Raw genomic sequence first — 24418 nt, 5'->3', positions numbered from 1 at the left:
AAGAGGAGGGTTGCCACTTTGTACGGAACTGGACAACTTTTTTGGGGAAGAACAAGCTCTACAGGAGGGACGGACTGCACCTGAGCACGGCTGGGACGAGGTTGCTGGCACGCAACGTCCAGAGTAGCATAGACTTGGCTTTAAACTGAGGAGAAGGGGAAAGCCGACAGTCGACCTGACCTCGACACATCGGACCAAAGTATCAAACAAGGATACTGAACCAGAAATTTGTAAAAGAGGGCTCGGGACTGAGAGGGAACTTTTGGGAAAAGGACACAAGGACGCAATGCAGGGAGCCAATGCACAAACGAACCTAGCAAGCAGAATTAAGAGAGAGCAACAGGAGCCAGAGGGTCATCCAAACATGGGGGAGCAGGCTGAGGACAACATAGACACACCGCAGGATGGGGATGAACACAACAAAGCTCGGGGGCTGGCAACCCATGAGGAGGTTGGCAGGGGCGCCAAACCACGAGGAAAACCAGCGGAAAAGGCAAACAACCAGGACTTAAATTGCCTATACACTAATGCTAGGAGCCTAAGAGCCAAAATGGGAGAACTAGAAGTCATAGCCAGTACAAAGGACCTGGACATAATAGGAGTCACAGAAACGTGGTGGACTGACGACAACAAATGAGATGTGGCCATACCAGGGTACAAACTCTACAGGAGGGACAGGACACACAAGAAGGGTGGAGGAATAGCGTTTTATATAAAGGACTCCATACCTTCAACCAGGATTTAACAACAGTAAGGGCGGACGACTTGGAATCACTATGGATTAAGCTACCTGGAGGAGCTGGAGCAGACATAAAATTGGGCCTGTACTATCGCCCACCTGGACAACCGGAAGCACTCGACCAGGACCTGGAGGCTGAGCTGAGGCAGATATGCAAAAGCGGAAGCATGATGGTGATGGGAGACTTCAACTACCCTGGGATAGACTGGAGTATTGGACACTCAAACTGCACAAGGGAGACCAAATTCCTGGAAACCACGAGGGACTGTTTCATGGAACAGCTGGTCACGGAACCAACACGGGGGGATGCAACTCTCGACCTAATCCTCAATGGGCTAGGGGGACCTGCAAAGGAGGTGGCGGTGCTAGAACCCCTAGGAAACAGCGATCACAACATGATCCAGTGCAAGCTGGAAATTGGACCATCAAAGGTGAAAAGATCCACAGCGACAGCACTCAACTTCAAAAAAGGGAATTATGATGGCATGAGGAAATTGGTGGGAAAGAAACTCAACGGTAGTGCAAGGAAGATGGAGTCTGTAGAAAAAGCCTGGTCCCTACTCAAGGGCACGGTGCAAGAGGCACAGAACCTGTACATCCCCAGATTCAGGAAGGGGTGCAAAAAAAACCGAACAAAAAACCCAGCGTGGATAACAACTGCGGTGAAAAAGGCGATAAGTGACAAGAAAGCATCGTTCAAAAAATGGAAAAAGGACCAAACAAAGGACAACCAAAAGGAGCACAAAGAACACCAAAGGGAGTGTCACCGTGTGGTTAGAAAAGCTAAAAGAGAATATGAGGAGAGACTGGCGGGGGAAGCAAGAAACTTCAAAACGTTCTTCAGATATGTGAAGGGGAAGCAACCGGCAAGGGAAGAAGTGGGGCCATTGGATGATGGAGACAAAAAAGGAGTGGTAAAAGAGGAAAAAGAGATAGCAGACAGGTTAAATAAGTTCTTCACGTCAGTCTTCACGAGGGAGGACACATCCAATATTCCGGAACCGGAGGACATCGTAAATGGGGATCGGGATGAAAAGCTGGTCCAACTAGAGGTAAGCCAAGAGGATGTCCTCAGGCAGATAGACAGACTAAAGAGCGACAAATCGCCAGGTCCGGACGGCATTCACCCAAGGGTACTCAAGGAACTAAGGAACGTAATAGCAGAGCCACTTCGCCAAATATGTAACCTATCCTTAAAAACTGGAGAGATCCCGGAGGATTGGAAAATTGCAAATGTCACACCCATCTTCAAGAAGGGTTCAAGGGGGGACCCGGGGAACTACAGGCCGGTGAGCTTGACCTCGGTCCCGGGAAAAATGATGGAAGCACTGATTAAGGACAGTATCTGTGAACACATAGAAAACAATGGACAGCTAAAGTCGAGCCAGCACGGCTTCTGCAAGGGTAGGTCATGCCTCACAAACTTATTGTACTTCTTTGAGGGGGTAAACAGACTGGTGGATAAAGGGGAATCCATTGACATCATTTACCTTGACTTTCAAAAAGCCTTTGACAAGGTACCGCACGAAAGACTGCTTAAAAAACTGTGGAGACACGGGGTGCAAGGGGAGGTCCACCGATGGATCAAAAACTGGCTGGTAGACAGAAAACAGAGGGTTGGAGTGAAGGGCCATTACTCAGACTGGCATGGGGTCACGAGCGGAGTTCCGCAGGGGTCGGTGCTGGGACCGCTCCTGTTCAATATATTTATTAATGACCTGGAGGCGGGAACAAATTGCGAAGTTATTAAATTTGCGGATGACACCAAACTCTACCGCAGGGTTGAAACCATGGAAGACTGCAAAGATCTGCAAAGGGACCTAACGACGCTTGAAGAATGGACCAAAAAATGGCAAATGAACTTTAACATAGGGAAATGCAAGGTCATGCATATAGGGAAAAAGAACCCGATGTTCAGCTACAAAATGGGAGGATCACTGCTAGGGGTAAGTAACCTTGAAAGAGATCTGGGAGTGATGGTGGACACGTCTTTGAAGGCGTCGGCACAGTGCGCCACAGCCTCAAGAAAAGCAAACAAAATGTTGGGTATCATTAAGAAGGGTATCACGACCAGGACAAAGGAGGTCATCCTGCCACTGTATCGTGCAATGGTGCGACCGCATCTGGAGTACTGTGTCCAGTATTGGTCGCCGTACCTCAAAAAGGACATGGTGGTTCTTGAGGGAGTCCAGAGAAGAGCAACTAAACTGATAAGAGGTATGGAAAACCTCTCATATACTGACAGACTGAAAAAGCTGGGGCTGTTCTCCCTGGAAAAGCGGAGACTTAGAGGAGACATGATAGAAACCTTCAAGATCCTGAAGGGTATAGAAAAAGTAGACAGGGACAGATTTTTCAGATTATGGGGAACCACAAGTACAAGGGGGCACTCGGAAAAATTAAAAGGAGACAGGTTTAAAACAAATGCCAGAAAGTTCTTTTTCACCCAGAGGGTGGTGGACACATGGAACGCGCTTCCGGAGGTTGTGATAGGCCGGAGCACGTTACAAGGCTTCAAAGAAGGTTTGGATAGGTTCCTAGAGGATAAAGGAATTGAGGGGTACAGATAAGAGTAGCGGTAGGTTATAGGGATAGCCTGGGACCATTGCTCAGGCAATGGGCCTGATGGGCCGCCGCGGGAGCGGACCGCTGGGCGAGATGGACCTCTGGTCTGCCTCAGCGGAGGCAACTTCTTATGTTCTTATGTTATTTAATTTATAAATAAAAATACCATCTACATTGTTTTATTTCAATCTTAGTAGTTTGTTGATCCATGAAATAATTATTTTATTTCCGCCAGTCCATATAAAATGGCTCTTAGGAGAGAGCTTTGGATCTGAAATTGGCTGTGTAGGGGGGATACATATCTTTTCATCTTGTCTAAACTGCAAAACTTGAGAGAGTGGGAAAATACAGAGAGAGTCATCATCCTGCATTTTTCGTGTTGTCTACCCTTCAGAGCAGGCATCCACTTCTAATGTGCTTCTGAGAACCTTGGGCTCTTTTTTTGTCAAAATAGTTATTGGATTCTACTTTTGACCATTTTTCTGGATAGTATGCCCCAGAAAAAGTCCCCCAGTGGCTTTTAAGAAATGTACCTGGTTCAACAGGACCATATCCTCTAAGGATTCACATAATTGGTACTTGCAGTGCCTTGAGTCTAACTATAATTCCTTTCATTGTAAATTTTGTTCTTGGATGTTCAAGAAAGGACTTTATGGCAATGAAAATCAGTGCAAACATTTTGTTGCTGAGAAATGTTGCCTATCAAATTCAGCAAAAGAAGTATCAGTCTCCATGGGGCCTGGAACTGCTTAGGAAGTTGGGGATGCATCGGCATCAAGAGTGTATTGTTTACCCTTGACATTGATTCCGATGGTCTCTATCAATTGTCAAATATCCTAGTCCTGCCTGAAGAGGAAGATGGATTTGTCCTTTATTTCACTGAGGGGTTGTGATGCCAAACACCAGGTGGAGGCTGGGTTGCATTGACATCACAGCTCATTGGAGCATAGCATCAAGGACACTGAGGCATAGAGGTTGCTGGTGTCCTGATCTGAGGGTGGTGATTTATCCTGTTCAGTATCAGAAGTGGAGCACCAGCCTCCAAGGACCTGAGACCTACCATCCAATACTCTTCAAATGACTCAGGACTCAAGAGGATATGTCCATGCCTTTGTTGATGACAGTTTTTGAGAAATAGCTCAAAAGGAGATGATCAGGTGATTGTATCTTTGCTTGACACAATGCTGCAGCTTGCCTCCATTGATACTGATACTTTAAGAGATACAGCCAGTTCTTGAGACCCATGAACTGCCTGCTGCTTTGGAGTCAGAATTAGCTAAACTGTTTATCTCCAGCATGTTGGGGAAGAATCTTTGCCAAGGCATGGAAGATCAATGTCTCAGTGTCCTCGTCCAAGTCTGCACACAAATGTCAGTAGGTTGAGACGGGCAACTCCCAAGGCTTCATTTTTCCATATTTTTTCAGGGTTTGACTTTGAGCATTGTTGGAATTCTGATTGAGCTATACGTATTCTCTGAAGAGAATTCAACTAGATTACCAGATTTGTCTCCTCCACATAAGAGAAGACAATCCCTTGCTAAGGAACTCTTAATGATTTTATGCAGGAAATGGCTGAGGCTGTTCCATTTAATTTAAGAGACAGAAGGGCAGAAACATGGGATATTCTCCACTTCCTCGCTCCCCCTTACTCCCCTTCTGATCAGGAAACCGATAATGCCCTGTTGCAGAATACTCAATGACATGCAATTGAGAATATGAGAAACCTCCCTTTCTGTAGCATCTATAAATAGGAAGTTCAGTTCTGTGACCAGAGTCCAGAATTGAGAAGCAGCAGCTACTTCCTCACCATGCTGTAGTGATAGAATCTGCTCTCAAAAGGAATAAAAGTTCCAAGACTCTGTCCTCTGTGTTCCTGGGAAGAGAAGCTTGGATATTGGAATCAGGTTTGTTTGGGTTTTTTTTCAGAATATTATGCTCACCTCCCACATAGTTGCTTACAAACACTTTATGGGCATGAACTTATGAAACATACACAATATTGAAGAGTTTGACACTCTTGGGAGAAGACAGAACAGCTCTCCCCTAATGGGTGAATGGAAGAAGTGAAGAAAATAAATGGTTTGAGAGACCTATTATATTTTTGATATGCATCAAGAGCTTCTGCTATGGCTATTGTTGCTGGGAGACTTCCATGGCTCTATGCTTCAGATTAAAGATAAGATATATAGGAAAAGCTTGTTAACATACTGTGCCATGGAGAGAATGTTTTTGGAGATAAGGTTTAGGAGCACAGTGACACCCTTAAGACCCTTTTTAGGCTGCCTCCTGACTTGTTTTCCTCTTCAAGGATATACCAGAGTGGAGGATAAAGGAAATCCTGTCATTCTGAAAAATGTACAGTAGATATCTATTTTCCTTCCATTCTTCCCAGTCAAGACAGGGTTCTTTTGCTCATCTCAGACAGCATAGGGCTCAGAAAACCCAACAATCTCTACATCCAAAACTGGGGATGTGTTTTTGACTGCCTTTATAAGAAAATAGCTTCTTCTTTAGGTACCATTGACTCATGCCCAAGTCCTAGTGACTTGATGAATTACAGATCTAAAAAGAAATTGGTTTTGTGCTAGTTCATTAATGTCCTCCAGCGTTATCCCCATTGTTATTTTCAACGTGTCCAGCCATCTGGTTGCAAGTCGTTGCCTTCGCCTGGTTCCTTTGATCTTCCCAATCATGATGTCCTCCATTGATCTTTCTCTTCTGACAGCATGACTAAAATAATACAGTTGTAACTTCATCCTTTGAGTTTTTAGTGACAGCTGGTTTGATCTCTTCCAGAATCAATTTGTTAGTTCTTCTGGCGGTCCATGGCACATAAAATCCTTCTCCAACATCAAAGCTCAAATGAGTCAATCTTCTTTTTATCTTGTTTCTGTAGTGTCCAGCTTTCACATCCATAATTAACCGCTGAGAAGATGAATATGTGGATAAGTCTGATCTTCGTTTGGAGTGTTTTTTCCTTGTCTTTGAATACTTTGTCGAGAGCCTTCATTGAAGAGCGACCAAGTGCTATTCTTGAAATATTTCTTCTCTGCTAGTTGCATCTTTGTTTACAAAAGAGTCCTGGAGATTTAAATTCTTTACAACTTCTATCACCTTGAAGAACATAGCTAGAAAACATTATCCATGCCAGATAACCTTCTTTTAGAAGGGAGGCTAATGTTTTTCAAAATTGAGATGGCCCTTTATAACCTATTATTAGTGGGTCTAAAAATTGGCCTGCTGGGAACCAGTTTGCAATTTTAAACATTACCAGATTGCCCACCAAAAGCATTGTGGTCAAGTTTGCAGTATCAGGAAATATTTATCATGGAGCTCCCTTCTCTCTTAGACAGTAAGGTGGATGAACGTGTTCCACCAGGAGAAAGAGGACAGGGATTTTACTTAGAGTATTTCCTGATCACAAAGCTGATAGGAGAGATTCTATCCCATCCTATATCTGAAGGTCTTGAGCAGATTTTTAGAGAAGTTGTAATTATTTTCCCTAGATACCTTAATTCCTTTTCTCCAAAAGGGAGAATGGATATAATCTACGGACTTAAAGGACATTTAAACAGAGAGAGAGAGACCTCCTATGACTAGGATATATCTCAGATCATCATAGGAAAGCACCACTACCAGTAGCGTGTACTGTGTTTTAACCTTGTGTCAGATCCTTGGTTATTCATAAAATGTCTTTCAATCACACCAGTATACCTGTGCGGGACTGGTGGTGCATGTGTTTCTTTATTTGAACAACTGGTTGATTAAGAGCATGTCTCGGGGAGAAGCGGAACAGTCAAGTACGCACAGCCATCTGGGTGCTTGAATTATTGGAGTTCATTATAAATTACCACAAGTTCAAGCTAAGCATATCAACTAAAACTGGAATTCATATAAGCTCTGCTAGAAATGACTTGAGCCAAAAGTGTCAGCAAACAGCATTGAATATGTTGATGTTGGGCCACATGACCTCAACAGTATGTTTAACACCTGTGGCATGTCTTAATATGAACCAATATATGCCACACACATTCTACAGGCCAACTGAAACGGTCTAAACACTTTGGGTCAAAACTGAAACTCCAGATGAAGAATATCACCCAGTTTCAACCCAAAACTGAAAACTAAAGTTTGGTTATGCGAGCGTGAACCAATGAGGTGCACTGGGGATTTTCAGAGTTTGCAATCGGCAGCCCTATACTAAACCCTTGGGAAATTACCCTTCAGCGAATCACTAACAGGATATAGAAGATGATGAAGTGAGATAAACTGGAACAAAACACCCCACTTCAGAGGGTCCAATGTAAGGAGGAAGACTAAAGAGTCTCCAAATCCATTTGATTAAATACTACTTTTGTGCTGTCACAACTTGATGGGTAATGGTAACTATTCTTGACCCTTGTTACCGTCTAGTGATTCTGCATATTAAAAGATAAGTGAAAACACTTTCTGTTATGTTTCATTTAAAATAGTCTATATAATCATGAAACAACAGTAAGCGTTAAGCAATACATCAAGGAGGAGATGGTAACAAGGGTCAAGAATAGTTACCATTACCCATCAAGTTGTGGCAGCACATAAGTAATATTTCATCAAGTGGGTTTGGAAACCCTTTAGTCTTCCTCCTTACATTGGATCCTCTGAAGTGAAATTACCCTTCCGCCCCAGGAACCTCAAGCACAGGCTACCAGAGAGCCATTTCAACAAGGATTTGTCAACAAGTCTGGCACATTTTGGTCCTCAAGTCAATGCAGATATAGTTAAATATTCTTGAGACAGGAACTTTGTGAGAACATGTTAAAAAAAAAAAATCTTGATTACTAGCTTTTTGTGCTTATCCAACATGCGCACAAGTAACAAGAGAAAGTAGCATTGAGATGTTTCCCATTTTGTATTTAGTTATAAAACTGATCAGGAGAAGCATGACATAGATTCATAAAATAGGTTAAGGGAGTCTAGACACTGGTCAACACTGTGGACATTATACCAGCTGATGATACACAATCCAGAATAAAAAAATGTCATTGAATATGAGGACTAGATGCCTTGACAAATTGCAATCAAGAGCAAAACATTTCTTAAATTATTTTCTAATAAATAAACTTTACTTCATTGTAATATCATTTCCCTACTATCACTATGAGCTGACAAGTACTTGTACTTGAAAACAATCACTGCAAGTTTCTTTATCATAGAATCTAGTTTCTGCATGCAACAAGTATGATTAAAATGCTGCATCTTCATCATACCCACAGGGTTGGGAAATTCTTTAGAATCACCCAAATATTAGCCAAGCCAGAATAGATATAATAATTTAAATAATGAATGGCCATATTTTATCTCCAAGCAAAATAGCTTCTGCACACATTCTAAAAGCCACAATGCTTTAACAGTGTCTGTCTTTGTACCATATTTAGCGTGACAGCTGATGTAATATCTCCACAGAGAGACTAATTCCTATGGAGCTTATCCCAAATTTACAGACTTAAATCCTGCTAAACCTTTGCATGAAAAGCATTTATTTGGAGCACTCAATTTACCATATAAACCTTTATGCAAGATATAACTGTATTACTTGCAATCACATTACACACACACAAAAATGCAAAGAGGACCCCCCCCCCCAGACTACCTTACAATTCATGGTGTTCTAGTAGTATATTCAAGGCAGGACTGATATCCAGTCACTTTTGCCCATGTCAGCTCTACTCTCAAAATGGCTTGCTATGACCTCTTATGTCATAGCAGCCATTTTGAGAGCAGAGCTAGCATAGGTAGAAGTGACTGGGAATCACTCTTGCCTTGACTATACCCCTAGACCAGTGTTCTTCAACCACTGGTCCGCAGAAAATTCCTGCCAGTTCATGCAGGGCCGGCGAGATCGATGAGCTTAAATTTCCTGCCGGATGTATAGCAGTGCGGCACCAGTCTTGGGCTCCCCGACTGCGGTGGTGTTAGCGGCAGGCTGCTTTCCCACCCAGTCTCGGGCTCCAGGCAGTGCGTGGGGCCAGTGTGTGGATTGGGGCCATCGGCAGTGTCTGGGCCTTTCTCCACGATGGCTCGCTTGTACGGCAAGAGTCCGCCCACGTGCAGGTGGCGTGCAGGCACCCGGCAGATGAGAGGGTGTGTCTGGATGCAGCAGGTTGAACCCATGCGGCTGCGGGGTTAAACCATGTTCGCTGGCTGCCGCCGGGTTGTTGACAGCGTCCATGGGTGAGCGAGTGGTGCAGCGCTGGCCCTAAGCTTTCCTGTCGGCAGGCTGCTCACTCGTGGTAACTCGATGGCAAGGCGGTAGGTAGGGGCCGCCAGTTCGTCTTGGGCGGCAGGGCCTGTGGTGCAACGCTGTATGTGCTGGCTGGGGGGAAGGGCCGTGAATGTGCAGGGCGTGCGGGAGTTTGGGAGAACATAAGAACATAAGAATTGCCGCTGCTGGGTCAGACCAGTGGTCCATCCTGCCCAGCAGTCCACTCATGTCACGGCCCCAAGGTCAAGACCAGTGCTCCAAATGAGTCCAGTCTCACCAGTTTAGCATGAACTTGCCCAACTTTGTCTTGAAACCCTGGAGGGTGTCTTCCCCTATAACAGACTCCGGAAGAGCATTCCAGTTTTCTATCACTCTCTGGGTGAAGAAGATTTTCCTTACGTTTGTGCAGAATCTATCCCCTTTCAACTTTAGATAGTGCCCTTTCGTTCTCCCTACCTTGGAGAGGGTGAACAGTCTGTCTTTCTCTACTAATTCTATTCCCTTTAGTATTTTGAATGTTTTGATCATGTCCCCTCGCAGTCTCCTCTTCTTAAGGGAGAAGAGGCCCAGTTTCTCTAATCTAATCTTATCCTTAGGTTTGTATACCGCATCATCTCCACGTTCGTAGAGCTCGACGCGGTTTACAGTAGGAGAAATAGGAAGGAACTACAACAGAGGGTTAGAGGTAGAAGTGTGAAGAAAATTTAGAGGACTTGGGATGCCAAGATTTAAGAGTTTCTTTGATTCCTAAGTTGGAGGGAGACTTACATTTTTTGAGAAAAGCCAGGTTTTCAGATGTTTGTGGAAAACTTGGAGAGAGCTCAAGTTCCGAAGAGGGGAGGTAAGGTTGTTCCAGAGCTCAGTGATTTTGAAGTGAAGGGAGGTCCCTAGCTTTCCTGTGTGGGAAATGCCTTTTAGCGAGGGGAAGGATAGTTTTAATTTGTGGGAGGATCTGGTGGTATTAGGGTTTGAGGAATTCCAAGAAAGAGGGATAAAGGGAGGGAGGATACCATATAGAATTTTGAAAGTTAAACAGGCGCATTTATAGTGGACCCTGGCAATTATCGGAAGCCAGTGGAGCTTGGCCAGGAGCGGGGAGACATGGTCAAATTTACTTTTAGCGAAGATGAGCTTGGCCGCGGCATTCTGAATCCGTTGGAGTCTGTGGAGGTTTTTCTTAGTTAGGCTTAAGTAGATAAGAGTTACAATAGTCCAATCTGGAGAGGATGATGGATTGGACAAGGACGGTAAAATGTTTTTGATGGAAGCAAGATCTAACTTTCCTCAGCATGTGAAGGCTGAAAAAGCATTTTTTTACCAAGGATTGGAGGTGGTCATTGAAGGACAATGTGGAATCAATGATGATGCCCAAGACCTTGCTTGAGAACTCAAGCTGCAGAGAGGAGCCAGAGGGTAGTGGGATGGAGGTGGGTAGGTGATCTAGTTTTGGACCGAGCCAAAGAAGTCTTGTTTTGGACTCATTCAATTTCATTTGCACAGTGTGGGCCCAGGATTGTAGGTTCATTATACAAGAGGATATGTTCTTAGACAGGTCGTAGAGGTTTGAATCGGTCTCGAGGAGGACGAGGATGTCGTCTGCATAAGTGTAAATTGTTTCAAGGGGGGATAGGTGGAGGAGTTTTAGGGAGGACATATAGATGTTGAAAAGGATAGGGGATAGTGGAGAGCCTCGCTGTACGGCAACTCCTCCAACCCCTTAACCATTTTAGTTGCTCTTCTCTGGACTCTTTCGAGTAGTACCGTGTCCTTCTTCATGTACGGCGACCAGTGCTAGACGCAGTACTCCAGATAAGGGCGCACCATGGCCTGGTACAGCAGCATGATAACCTTCTCGGATCTGTTCATGATCCTCTTCTTGATCATTCCTAGCGTTCTGTTCGCCTTTTTTGCCGCCATAGCACATTGTACAGATGGCTTCATGGACTTGTCGATCAGAACTCCCAAGTCCCTTTCCTGGGAAGTCTCGCCAAGTACCACCCCGGACATCCTGTATTCGTGCATGAGATTTTTGTTCCCGACATGCATCACTTTGCACTTATCCACATTGAACCTCATTTGCCATGTCGCTGCCCATTTATTGAGTTTGATTATGTCATGTTGCAGATCTTTGTAATCCCCCTGTGTCTCCCCTCCCAGCAGCTCTTGTACTTGCCAGCGCAGTGATTCACTTTGACAACTTCCTCTTTCCTCAGAGGTGGCAAAAGACCCAAGGCTGCCTATGTGAATCGCTGCTGCAGGCAAGTACTGAGAGATGGAGGGAGGGAAGGGGAGGAAGCCACTGTTGGAGGCTGGGAAGTTGCTGGATAAAGGGAGCTCTGCTACTTTACCTGGAGGGAGGTAGAAGGAGAGATGCTGCTGGGAGGGGAGGAGGGAAAGGGATGGGAAGAGAGTTATTGTTGGATAGGGGAGGAGGGAAGGGAAAAGGAAAAAAGGAAGGAAAGAGCTGGCAGGGAGATTAGAGGAGGGGAAGGGTCAGGGTAGAATGGAGAGATCAGATGAGGAAAAGGGGAGAGACAGAGGAATGAGAAAGTAGAGAGAGATTGATGCTGGAAAGGGGGTCAGCAGAGAAAGAGAGGGACAAATATGCTAGATCTGGTGTAGGAGAGATAAAAATGAAGAGAGCAGTGAAGCTGGAATGAATCATGTAAGGAGAGAGGGGGCACAGGCTGGATGGAAAGGGGAGAGAGGCATAGAAAAGGCAGATACCATATGGAAAGGGAGAGAGGGCAGATAGTGGATGGACGGGGCAGATGCTGGATTGAAGAGACAGGGCAGACGCTGGAAGGAAGAGAGTGAAAAAAAGATGAAAGCAGAAACCAAAGACAACAAAAGGTAGAAAAAATAATTTTATTTTTATTTTGTCATTAGGATATATCAGATTTGAAATATATATCCTGCTAGAGACATAACTGGGGACTGCAAAGCCCAGACAGTGCTTCTTTAGATTCCAGCTGGCTTAGGGCTCTCTCTGACCAGGGGGCACTCCCCTAACACTATTCCTGTCATGTGTGACTGCGGTATTCTGTTAGCATGATATTTCTGTGTAGCATTTTGTGATAATTTAGCTTGTTCAGTTTTCTTGATAATAACGGGGATATATGTAAAGGGGAGGGGAGACAAGGATTTTGTTGATCCTTGCTCTGTATATTTGTATTTATAAAATGACAATTGTACAGAATATTGGGGGTTTTTTTATACTTTAATAAAATATGTTCAATTAAAATCATAACTGAAGCTTGTGCGAATGAGATCAGATAGTTTGCGGGGACCGAGCTCGTGGAGATGGGGCGGAAATGGGTTTTTTAAATTTCAGTATTAGTAGTTTGCTGGTCCACAAAATAATTATTTTATTTCTGCCGGTCCATAGGTGTAAAAATGTTGAAGAACACTGCCCTAGACCACCAGAGATCTTAAGAGGGGGAGGGTAACAAACAAGAGAGCCTAAATTTTCAGCTTCCACTGAAAATACACTATCCTTTTCAGCTGAAACTGAAACCATGGCCATAGCCTTTTAGCCAGAACTGAAACTGTGCAGAAAAGGGATTTTAGGCCAGTTTAGTTACCATAACTGAAGCCAAAATTTGGTCAACCTTGGGATCTAGCTAGGTGCTTGGGACCTGGGTTGGCCACTGTAGAAAATGGGATACTGGGCTTCGGTCTGTCCCAGTAAGGCAATTCTTATGTTCTTAAGGAGCCTTGGGGAGTGGCTCAATTCAATTTGGCAAAGAGTATCCTCTTTCAAATTCCACAAGTTGAAACAGTATTGACAGTAGGTATGTCCAAACTGGATGTGGAGAGCACATGTAGATGAATTTCACACTCAAGGTTTGTTGTCCTCCTAGAAGGTACATCAGAAGCAGAAAACCTGTGAGGGACTTCATGTGATCATTGGATGATCAAGGAGCAGAAGGGGCACTCAGGAAGGATAAGGCAATAGTGGAGAAACTGAATGAATTTATTGCTTCGGTCTTTACAAAGATGCAAGAAATCTACTTGAACCGTTAATGTTTTTCAAGGGTGATGATGCAAAGAAACTGAAAGAAATCTCAGTGAATCTGGACGATGTACTAAACCAAGTTGACAAGTTACTAAGTGATAAATCTCATGGACTGGATGGTATACATCCCAGGGTACTAAAAGAACTCAAAACATGAAATTGCTGACCTGCTGTTAGTGATCTATAACCTGTTTAACAATCTCTGGTACCTGAAAATTGGAGGGTGACCAATGTTACGCCGATTTTCAAAAAGGGTTTCAAGGGAGATCCGGGAAATTACAGACCAAGTAAGGTTGACTTCAGTGTCAGGTAAAATTGTGGAAATTAATTATAAAAAATAAGATTGTGGAACACATACACAAACATGATTTAATGAGAGAGAATCAGCATGGGTTTAGCCGAGAGAGATCTTGCCTTATCAATTTGCTTTGCTTCTTTGAAGGTGTGAATAAAGGTGAGCAGGTTGATATAGTGTATCTAGATTTTTAGAAAGCATTTGACAAAGTTCCTCATGAAAGGCTCCTAAGAAAATTAAAGAGTCATGGGATAGAAGGGAAGGAAAAGGGAATAGGGCCTCGTGTACTGCCTTTTTATGGCTTTGGCATTCAAAATTGACATTCAAAGTGGTGGGCACTAGAGGATTAATTGACTTGCCCAGGGTCACAAGGAGCAGCACTGGGATTTGACCACACAACATCTGGATGCAGAGGCAGAAAACACCGCCGTTCGCCTAATCTTCGGACTGAGGAAAAATGACAACATTAGCCCCTACTGTAAAAAAACTGCACTGGCTATCAATAGAAGCGCGAATACTATTCAAATTTGCTTGCATCTTGTTTCAAACAAGTCTGGGGACTAGCACCTAACTACCTGCAAACTCACTTCATTCTACACAACCCCACACGAACAACCAGAAACAAAAACATCTTTGCATACCCAAAGATCACAGGCTGCAGATACAAATCCTTTCTGGATAGAACCACTATGTTCCAAGCGAATAGACAGCAAGTCTGGTTGAGAAACTGCATAAATGAACCCAATCTGACTTACTGTGCATTCCGAAAATCAATTAAAACCGCCCTATTCGACAAATTCATTGACTAAAACAGTTCTCTCCCTCATTAGGATATCCCCCTCTGTAAACGCCTTTTCTTTCTCTCAAGAAGTTCCTTTTCATGTATTCTTTACCCATGGAACTCCAATTAGTATGTAAGCTTTCTATTTAGGCTTATTGTTATTCGCTGACTGTCCAGCCTTCTTTCAATGTGAACCGCCTAGAAGTCGCTTGACTATAGTGGTATAGAAAAATAAAGTTATTATTATTACTAGTGATCAGTTGTAGATTAGGAATTGGTTATCGGATAGAAAACAGAGAGTAGGGTTAAATGACCATTTTTCTTAGTGGAGGAGGGTAAATAATGGAGTGCCGCAGGGATCTGCACTAGGACTAGTGCTATTTAACTTAATTATAAATGATCTGGAAATTGGCATGACAAATGATGTGATTAAATTTGCAGATGACACTAAACTGTTCAGTTGTTAAAAACGCATTCAGATTGTAAAAAATTGCAGGCAGATCTTAGAAAACTGGAAGACTGCCAAATGGCAGATGAAATTTAATGTGGACAAATGCAAAGTGATGCACATTGGAAAGAATACTCCAAATCATAGTTACCAGATGCTAGGGTCCACTTTGGGGGTTAGCGCCCAAAAAAGATCTGGGCGTTATAGTAGACAATATGATGAAACCTTCCACTCAATGTGCGGGAGTAGCCAAAAAAGCAAACAAGATGCTAGTAATTATTTAAAAAGGGATGGTTAATAAGACTAAGGGCTCCTTTTACTAAGAGGTGCTAGCAGTTTTAGCGCGCGATTAGCACATACTACAATGCTGCGTGATCTAAATGCTAATGCCTCCATAGAACTTGCGTTAGTATTTTTCATTTAGCGCGTGTTTTGCGCACGCTAATCTTGATAACGCACTAAAAACGCTAGCACACCTTAGTAAAAGGAGCCCTAAGAATGCTATAATGCCTCTATATTGATCCATGGTGCGACCTCACCTTGAGTATTGAGTTCAACTCTGGTCGCCTTCTCAAGAAAGATATAGCAGAACTAGAAAAGGTTCAAAGAAGAGCAACCTAGATGATAAAGGGGATGGAGTTTGAAGAAGGACTAAAAAAGGTTAGGACTCTTCTGCTTAGAAAAGAGAGGCTAAGGAGGGAGGTATGATTGAAGTCTACAAAATCCTGAGTGGTGTAGAATGGGTACAAGTGGATTGGTTTTTTACTCTGTCAAAAATTACAAAGACTAGGGGGGCCACTTGATGAAATTACAGGGAAATACTTTTTATAACTAATAGTTAAGCTCTGGAACGTGCTGCCAGAGGTTGTAGTTAGAGCAGTTAATGAAGCTGGTTTTAAGAAAGGTTTGGACAATTCCCTGGAGGAAATATCCATAGTCTGTTACTGAGACAGACATGGGGAAGCCACTGCTTGCTTTCGATCGGTAACTTGGAATGTTGATATTATTTGGGCTTTGCCACATACTAGTGACCTGGATTGGCCACTGTGAAGATGGGCTGACCCTATTCTTGTTAGATAAATTTTCTGGCATTTAGAGTAGTCTGGAATGTTCTAAAGACTTTCAAAGGTTAGTTGGTCTACAAAATTGTATTGATATAAATATGCAATCAACATGATTTCATTAACCTCACCAGCTGCTTTTTTCACTTTTTCCACTTTTTCACATATTTTGATGTTTGAATTTTGATTTCACTGAGGGAGAATTTGTTTGATCAGTTAATTGGGATTACCAGACAATGAAGCAACAAGTTAAACAACGTTAACATCACCCATCCTGATATGAAGGCTACCTCTGATTGAGATAAATAACTATTACCATCTTTTTACTGCTAAATTGTGAGATCTTTAGTAAATTTCGGAGGCAGGGTGGGTGCTATGATGTATGGTACACTGCTTGCTATATGCCAATGTTGGTATTAAGTGGTAGTTTTTTTACCGAGCACTATTATCATTTAGATATTTTTGATTATTGGTTATGTTGAGGAGTTCTTTTTTTTGTGAGTATGTGAAACTGGACCATTTCTCACAGAGTGACTCTCATGGCCACTTACCCGGCAAGGAAGGGCAAGTGCTTGGCACACAAGCTGAGATTTATGCTATAATCACTTAAGTGGTCCTTGGATGAGGAAGTGACCTAAGTTGATTTTTCAAGAATTAGGCACTCTGTCTTTAGGTATTTTTTCCATTACTCAGATCAAGAAGGTACCTCACTTTCCAGGATAGAGACACATTACAAACTAGTCTCGGACACCGTCCTCCTAGATCGGTGGGAAGGTCTTCTGTATACATATCAGCGAAGCCCATAGAGATTTAAAGGGCTATGGGGCTGTAGCCCCGCGGCTTTATAAAAGAGGCCGTAAGCTGGAGAAACTTGCCTGCACGGGTTCTATAAATGAGGTTACCCAAGCTGTAACAAGGAGCTTGGTTTTCCAGCTTTCAATAGTAGCCTTGTTCTTTATCTCCCCAAAATTTGTGTGTGTGTTGGGGGGGGGGGGGGCGCTGAGCTGAAAAATATCAAAAAATAAATAGAGCATATAGTGAATAAACGGGTGCTTCAATCACAAGAACATTTTTATCCTTGCTACATTGAACTTAGGAGTACGCTCTTTTTTTCCTTGAATAACTTTATATAACTTTTTAGGAGGTTAATTGTTTTGTTCATTTGTAATTAAAGTTGTTTGTCCCATATAAATGTTGTGAATGATTTCTCCCCTTATTTAACTTGGCTTAGCCAGCCCTTTAAGTCTATGAACTCTTGATCTTACAGCCTCTTGGGCAGTGCTCTTTTATGTGGAAGGGATTCGAGATTCAGGCTACAAATCCGCATTGAACAGCAAGTTGATGTTGCCAGATGCTTTCACCTTTTACATTATGCAATCATTAACTGAAGAGAAATAAATACTTCAGTTTTCTCCTGATTAATTGTTACTACTTTGGTTTTTCTCTTATCCTGTTCATCGCACTTGTTTTTCTGTTCATTCAGTTAGCATTGTGGAAGTAATTTAAGTGCCAGGAATGTCAAAGTGCCTCCAATACAAATAGCTTCTGTTGAGACAGGGGGATTAGTTGTCTTTGGACAGAGGAATAGTTGTGCAGGTAGAGCAAGATTTGATAGGGAAATGGTTAGCTTAACAAAATGCCTGTATGATAGGAATGGCTGCTGGCCACCAAAACTCAAGAGCTGAAAAATAGACATAGAAGTGGGCTTGAAACACTATGCTAGTTTAATAAGACCTCTATAATTGGAGCATAGGCCTTTATGTGCACAGACATTAACATTTCTGGTAGTAAGGGTAGGGGTGAATCATTAATGCTAATGGAGGTCTGGTGCCAGGGATTATGTTTTACTCCTTCTTAATCACAAATGTAGTGAAACGTAACAGATGCCTTGATCAGTACTTAAGTATCTTGAACTAGTAATTTTTATCATATAACTAAAAGCAAATATTTTATAAAAACAAAAATCCAGTGCAGCAATATAAAGAACCCAGTTAATCTTCCTGTGTGTGGTTGTGTGTTTTATTGGGCAAAGAGGGGGGTTCTGTTTGGTGATTATTCTTAGCATGCTCATATTAACAACTGTTTTTTTTCTGCTGCCTGCAGGTCATTGATCCTGTGGCACCTCGGTACACTGCTTTGTTGAAAAAGGAAGTGGTCACCGTGAATATCCCAGAAGCACAGGAGGAGATGAAGGAAGTGGCCAAGCATCCAAAGGTCACCTGCTTTCTTCATCTTTTGTTTGGGGATATGCATTAAGGATGTACTAGGCAGGAAAGGACAGGGCTAGCAGTGGGGTAATCTATAAAGATGGTAAAAGGCTGTTTGGTAGAGGTCACAGGTTTAGCATTCATATGACCCCCTAACTTTGAGACCCTTTTTTTCCTTAGTGCCTTAAAGTCCTTGAGGAATACCCAGCCAGTCTGCTTTTCAGGATATCCTCAATGAATATCCATGAGTTACATGCATTGTTTCCTTGGTGCGTAGATCTATCCATGCACTCAAAAGGCATAAGCACAAATCAATCTACCAGCAACAAATATGACTAATAGAGTCCATCTGCAATACAGTTATGTACTCATAGCCACAATTGTCATCATAGGTCTCCCATAATTTCTTTTTTTTTTTTCTTGCATTGTTTTGTTTTTGCAATAAAACTGTTCAATCTTATTCAGACAACTGTTATCTTCTTCTTTTCTTTCAATGAATTTCAGTAAATTCCAAAAATTAATAATGAAGAACACATAACTTGTAATGTATGCTGTTCCTCTGGACCCAATGAATGACACAACTATGAGTGCATAATCTTATTGCATTCCTTATAGTTCACTGCACATGGTTTTTGTTGTTCATATTTGTTGCTGGTAGATTGATTTGTGCTAATGCCTTTTTTTGCTGGGTGTTACAATTCTGAACTTTTGTGTTGGTTTGACCCTGCAGTTTCTAAGGGAATTTGGCTCATGTAAATTGATTTAAAACATGTATGAGCACATCTTAAGGCATTCCTGTGTTTGGCTATTAATGCATACACAGGTACTCATGTGTTCAAAGGTCCAAGACCCAAGAATGAGAGACTTTAGCCCTGGGGAACTTATAAATTTATTAATGACATGTTGGCAGAGTTTCAGCGTTATAAAATGAAATGAAGTGAACTGTCTTAAATCTTTAGAAACAGTATTTCAAATAGGCAGCTTTAAAAGTGTGTTTTCTCACACATTAAAAAGATTTAATGTAAGGTGGCTGCCATGTTAGTCCACTTAGGCAGCAGTAAAGGTCAATAAACAGACTTCAGGCAATATGATTTTATTTTATATATTTGTGACTAATTGTCAAGAACTAGGATCCTATCATCAAGTCAGTGCAGATGAGCTCTGGATGATAAAATCAGAAAATATAATAAATGCACCCTAGGGAATTTAATTATGCTTGAGCATTAATTCATAAAATCATTCAAGTCTGAGTGGCCCAGAGTCAAAAAGTTCTATATTGCACAGCTACAGGGCAGGAAATGCGGAGAAGTATGGCAGGAACAGGCAAAAGTAGTCGGCGATCAGTCAGTCAGCTGTATGTTCCTGCTTGTGCTGAGGTCAGTGAAGGAGGGATTAGGAAAAGAAACATTCCAAAGGGATGCAGCATCTACCCCTTATCAGAATTAAACTGGTGCTTAGCAGCTGGTATCCTGACCCACTCCAAGGGATCCAGAAGACAATTAGGGCATGAAAGATTTCCATTCATTCCTGCCCCAGCAGCTGCCTAGGTGAAAGCGGTGCTGGATGATTCCTAGCTGTAGTCTCACAGTACTATGATGGCGCCGGGTTAGATTGCTGTTGTAGCACCTCCCGCCGTTTTTCTTTGTTTTTGTTTGTGTTTTTTGTTTTTATTCTTATTTAATTTCATTTTATTATTATTATTTTATTATCTATTTTTACACTCCTACAAAATTTTTTAATTTTTTAATTTTTATTGATCTTGTTGTTTTGAATTTTGAATTTGGAGCCTACTGTCTTTTCATGACGGTTTGGCACGCAAGCGGCGGTCTTGGTGGCCTTCTACATTGCTCAAGGTCGGAGGTTTAGTGGCGGATCGTCCCGACAGCAATCGAGGGACTTCAGTCACCTGGTCCCGCAGTGCCTGTGTCCCGGACCCGGACCCGAGCACAGTGACGAGCTGAGGCTGAAAAAGCCCCGAAGAGATGCTGTTGCACACGGCCAACGAGCTCTCCGGCAAGGAGACCATTATGGTGTCACCGCCGTCGTCGTCCGCCGCCACTGCCTATCTGCAGACCACAGCCAAGGTCGCTTTGGAGCCCCCCGGGAGTCACCTGCTGAGTTGTGGCGGCGGAGGCATGGGAGGCGCCGGCTTCGGAGAACTGCCGAGACGGGAGAAGGCCGGTCCCCCGACTCTGGGAAGCTCCACCCCGCCCCCTATGATCGGCTTCAACACCCTATGGTCGGAGCAGACCTCTTCGCCACCTCCTCCTGTTTCCAGAGCACCTGGCCCTGATGACAGCGGCAAGATCGATGCTTTGCCCGGCCCGAATCTCATTGCCTCAGTGGCAGCAGCAGGGCAGGGGTCCCCAACGGCACCAGCGCCAGGCGACTTTTCGCAGCAAAGAAATTCCTACAGTCGCCATCAACCTATTCTGAAGCAGCCTCCTTGCTTACTTACTGACTTGCTCCACTCCATCACTGACGCTGAAACCGTGGATTGAAGACTATATTTTTGATTTTATTTTATTTTAATCTCATTTATTGTTTTGCCAATTGTTTTGTTTTATTTTTATCATTTGAATTTCCCCAGAATTCTATTGTTCAACGGCTCCTCCCTTCTGCATCTTTTCCTATCTTTCCTCTCTTCAACCTGTCAGAATGTTTATTTTCTTATCTTTTCCTCTATCTCTATCTTTCTCTTCTTTATTACTCTCAAGGTGCTTTAGTTAGATTGTGAGCCTTCGGGACAGTAAGGGAATTTCTAAGTACCTTATTAACTTATAATTTTAATGCACCCTAATGTATATTTTCTGTGAACCGCTTAGAACCTAACGGATTAGCGGTATATAAGAAATAAATTACATTACATTACATTACTACCACCACTAGAGGTCAAGTTGCCTTATTTTGCACTTGTTTGTGTGAAAATTTGCTCGATTATTGTAACTCCACTTATCTTGGTTTGCCCAAATGTGTCTTGCGATCGCTACAGCTTGCACAAAATGCAGCAGCGCGTCTTATTGCCCACACTACCAAATATAATCATATCACACCGATTCTTCATGAGCTTCATTAGTTGCCAATTGATTTGCGGATTGAGTTTGAAGTTCTTTGCTTGATCTTCAAATTGCTTCAGTTTAACTGTACGTTGAGTGTTCGCTCTTTGTTGCAGTGGCATCGTCCCTCACGGGAGTTACGGTCCACTAACAAAACTTGTCTGGATGTGCTGTCTTTAGTGGTGGTCTTTAGCAGTGGTGCGACTCTCAAGTAATTGCAAGTCAATGTTTTCCGTCCAGGGCCCAATGCTCTGGAATGCTCTTCCTCTGTTTCTGCGCCAAACTACTGTGCTTTTGCATTTCAGAAAAGGGGTTGAAGACTTTACTGTATGAGCGTTTTTTTGGCTCTCTTAGAATGTTTAGATTGTTCTGTTTTAAATTTTGTATGGAATGTTGTTTGCGAGTGTGTTTTTAGCATATTTTGTATGTTGCTCTGTCCCTTGTCTAGATTTGTAGATAGGCAGGTTATAAATAATAAATATTTACTTTTTCATAATTTTAATTTATTTTTACCTTGACTGTAAGTAAATTAGATTGCATTCCAGTAGTTGTATGTGTCTAACTTTAGTAAAGAATTGTAAATTAAAATGAGTAGAGGACAAGTGATACGTTTTCCAAGAAGTGAAAACACTGATAGTAGAATCTATACTTACATGAAGATTATGTCTAGTAAAGAGTGAGGGAGCAAGTACCTTAAATCCTTTATGTATTTCAAAATGGATAGAACATTGTGGTTTCAAATATTTTATGTTTTTGGGTGGTTTTGACATTCCCTTTTGGTGTCCTGATCATAAGCTCATTAAAAGCAGCAGGACAAGAATGTTCTCGGTGATGACTTCAAAGTGGTGGAACTCCCTTCTGAAGGAATTAAAATTAGAAAAGGACACTGGAAAGTTTAAGAAAAGGATAAAGACAATCCTCTTCACAGACTACTTTAACTAATAAAATAACATAGAGGAGATAGCTGGCTAGTTCCCACTAGGAACACAGCATAGAACATGATACAGGTATTATGTGTACAAATAAGTAGGATTTATTATGAGCATCGTACACGATACTAATATTATATGTGTATATGCATAGGATGATTGATTATGGCATAAATGTGTCTGTATTGAAAACTATCTCAGAAAACTCTAACTCTGTATTGTAACACCTTTACAGAAGCTCATGTAAACTGTTTTGAATTGACTCCCCAGTCATTAGTATTGGTATAAAAGCTTACAATAAATGCAGCAATCTGGTCTGGAAACCTGGTTCAATTCCTATTTCAGCTAACCCTCCATTGCTTCAGGTACAAGCTTAGATTTATCAGCCTTCCAAAGATGGAGAAATTCCTTCTCTACCTGAAAGCATTCCAGTCGTGGTATATGAGCTTGTCATGCCTCTGGGGTTTGTGTGCATCTAAAAGCTGAAAGCTATGCCATCAGTAGTTTCATTACTAGCAGGTTTCAGCGGAGATGTCAGACTAATGATGTACTACCCACCTGGGCAGCAGCAGATGTTCAGTGTTGGAGGCGGAGGATCGTATTTGATGTGACAACGGCGATAACATCAAATTTATACTGCGCTTAAGAAAGGCCCAGCAATCTACTTCTGTATTCTGCCACAAAAACTTGTGGTGATCATCATCAAGTCATTAGGACCCGAACATGAGTCGATGGCACCTAACAACTTGAATATAACACTGATAAAAGGCATAAACTAAAACTGAAAAAGTTTCCTTTTGCTTGTCAGTAAAGTTTATTCTTTCATTCATTTCTGACCCATCTCACTGGTATAGAATCCTTTTACTGTTTTCATATAGGAGCATGAATGTGATCTCCTTATAGTATGTCTTTCCCATATGGGTAACTCTTTGGGCCTATGGTATGTATTGGCAAATGATGCTGGAATCGGTAAGAGAGTGAGCTTGCAGGTGAGAAGAGTTGGATAATTAAGATTTATTTGGTTCCCTACTTTAGGGCATAGAAACACTAAGATAACCCAGCAACTCGGTGGCAGTTCTGAGCACTGCTGTGCAAAATACCTTGCATCTGATCTCTGCTTTGTTTGGATTAGGGATGCTACAGAGAGAGCTTTCATGGTACTTGAGGATGAAGGTTTATTCATCACTCCGTGGAGGCAACTAGTGAGCAGACTTAGACCATACTAGGTGATTTCCAGAAGGAGCCTGATGAGGACTCTCTTCTCTTTGCAACAACTGAGCTGCATTAGAAAGGGGATATAGGAAAAATTGGTGGAAAACCTCCCAAGTTGTTGGAAATGAAGACTTAGGTGGTTTTAAATGATCTGGAAGCCCAGGGGAGCAGGAAAAGAAACTGTAGAGCCAAAAAACTCTCCAAGTGCAGTAAATAAAGTCAAGTTACAGACTGATATACACCAGTCAGAGGAGTTATTGCAGACTGATCATATCTTGATGTGAAATTTACAGAACAATGTAGCCTATCAAAGACACAGATACTAAGGGTAAGGGGAAGAGGTGTTAAAGCAGGGGAAAATGGTGACATTGGTAGAAATAATTTCTAAACCATCATCCAATGGATGTAGATGGACAGAGTCTAGATGAGGGCCACTAAAATGGTGAAGAGCTTATTGAGGTGAGATTAAATCTAAATATGTATACTGCATAGCAGTGGTTCCCAAACTTTATTTGGATATGTCTCATGCTTGTTCAGTACATTCAGGTACATGTAGGTATTTTTTTTCCCCAGAAGACTTAAAATCTAAGTTTGTACCTAAGGGCAGTGGTTCTCAGCCTAGTCCTTGAGGCAAATCCAGCTTATTGGGTTTTCAGGGTATGTTTATGTTTATTTAAGATTTGATATACCACTCCTGCATTTTACTGACCCAAGTGGTTTACAATTAGAGAATGACACGGTCGTTGTTACCCGCGGCTAGCCGCGAGTAGCCACGGGTAACCCGCCGAAACGGGGAAAGAAAAATAGTAGTCGCTGCGGGGACGGGGACAAGGCCATTCACCGCCCCGTGGAGCGGTGAATGG

General features: G+C 42.4%; 1 protein-coding gene across 2 annotated transcripts in view; it reads left to right on the top strand.

The window, feature by feature from the left end:
- The window catches only part of EPRS1 (glutamyl-prolyl-tRNA synthetase 1), a 206048-nt gene that overhangs the window by 80066 nt on the left and 101564 nt on the right, over positions 1 to 24418 (top strand). For both annotated transcript variants that reach the window (XM_033937456.1, XM_033937457.1), the window contains exon 13: positions 18255 to 18365. In XM_033937456.1, coding sequence (XP_033793347.1) covers positions 18255 to 18365 — 111 coding nt within the window. The remainder of the gene's footprint in view (positions 1 to 18254; positions 18366 to 24418) is intronic.

The sequence above is a fragment of the Geotrypetes seraphini genome, chromosome 3, assembly GCF_902459505.1.
Source record: "Geotrypetes seraphini chromosome 3, aGeoSer1.1, whole genome shotgun sequence".
NCBI classification, from domain to species: domain Eukaryota; kingdom Metazoa; phylum Chordata; class Amphibia; order Gymnophiona; family Dermophiidae; genus Geotrypetes; species Geotrypetes seraphini.
Note: the sequence above shows the minus strand (reverse complement) of the source record. Positions and strands in the feature narration are given on the sequence as shown.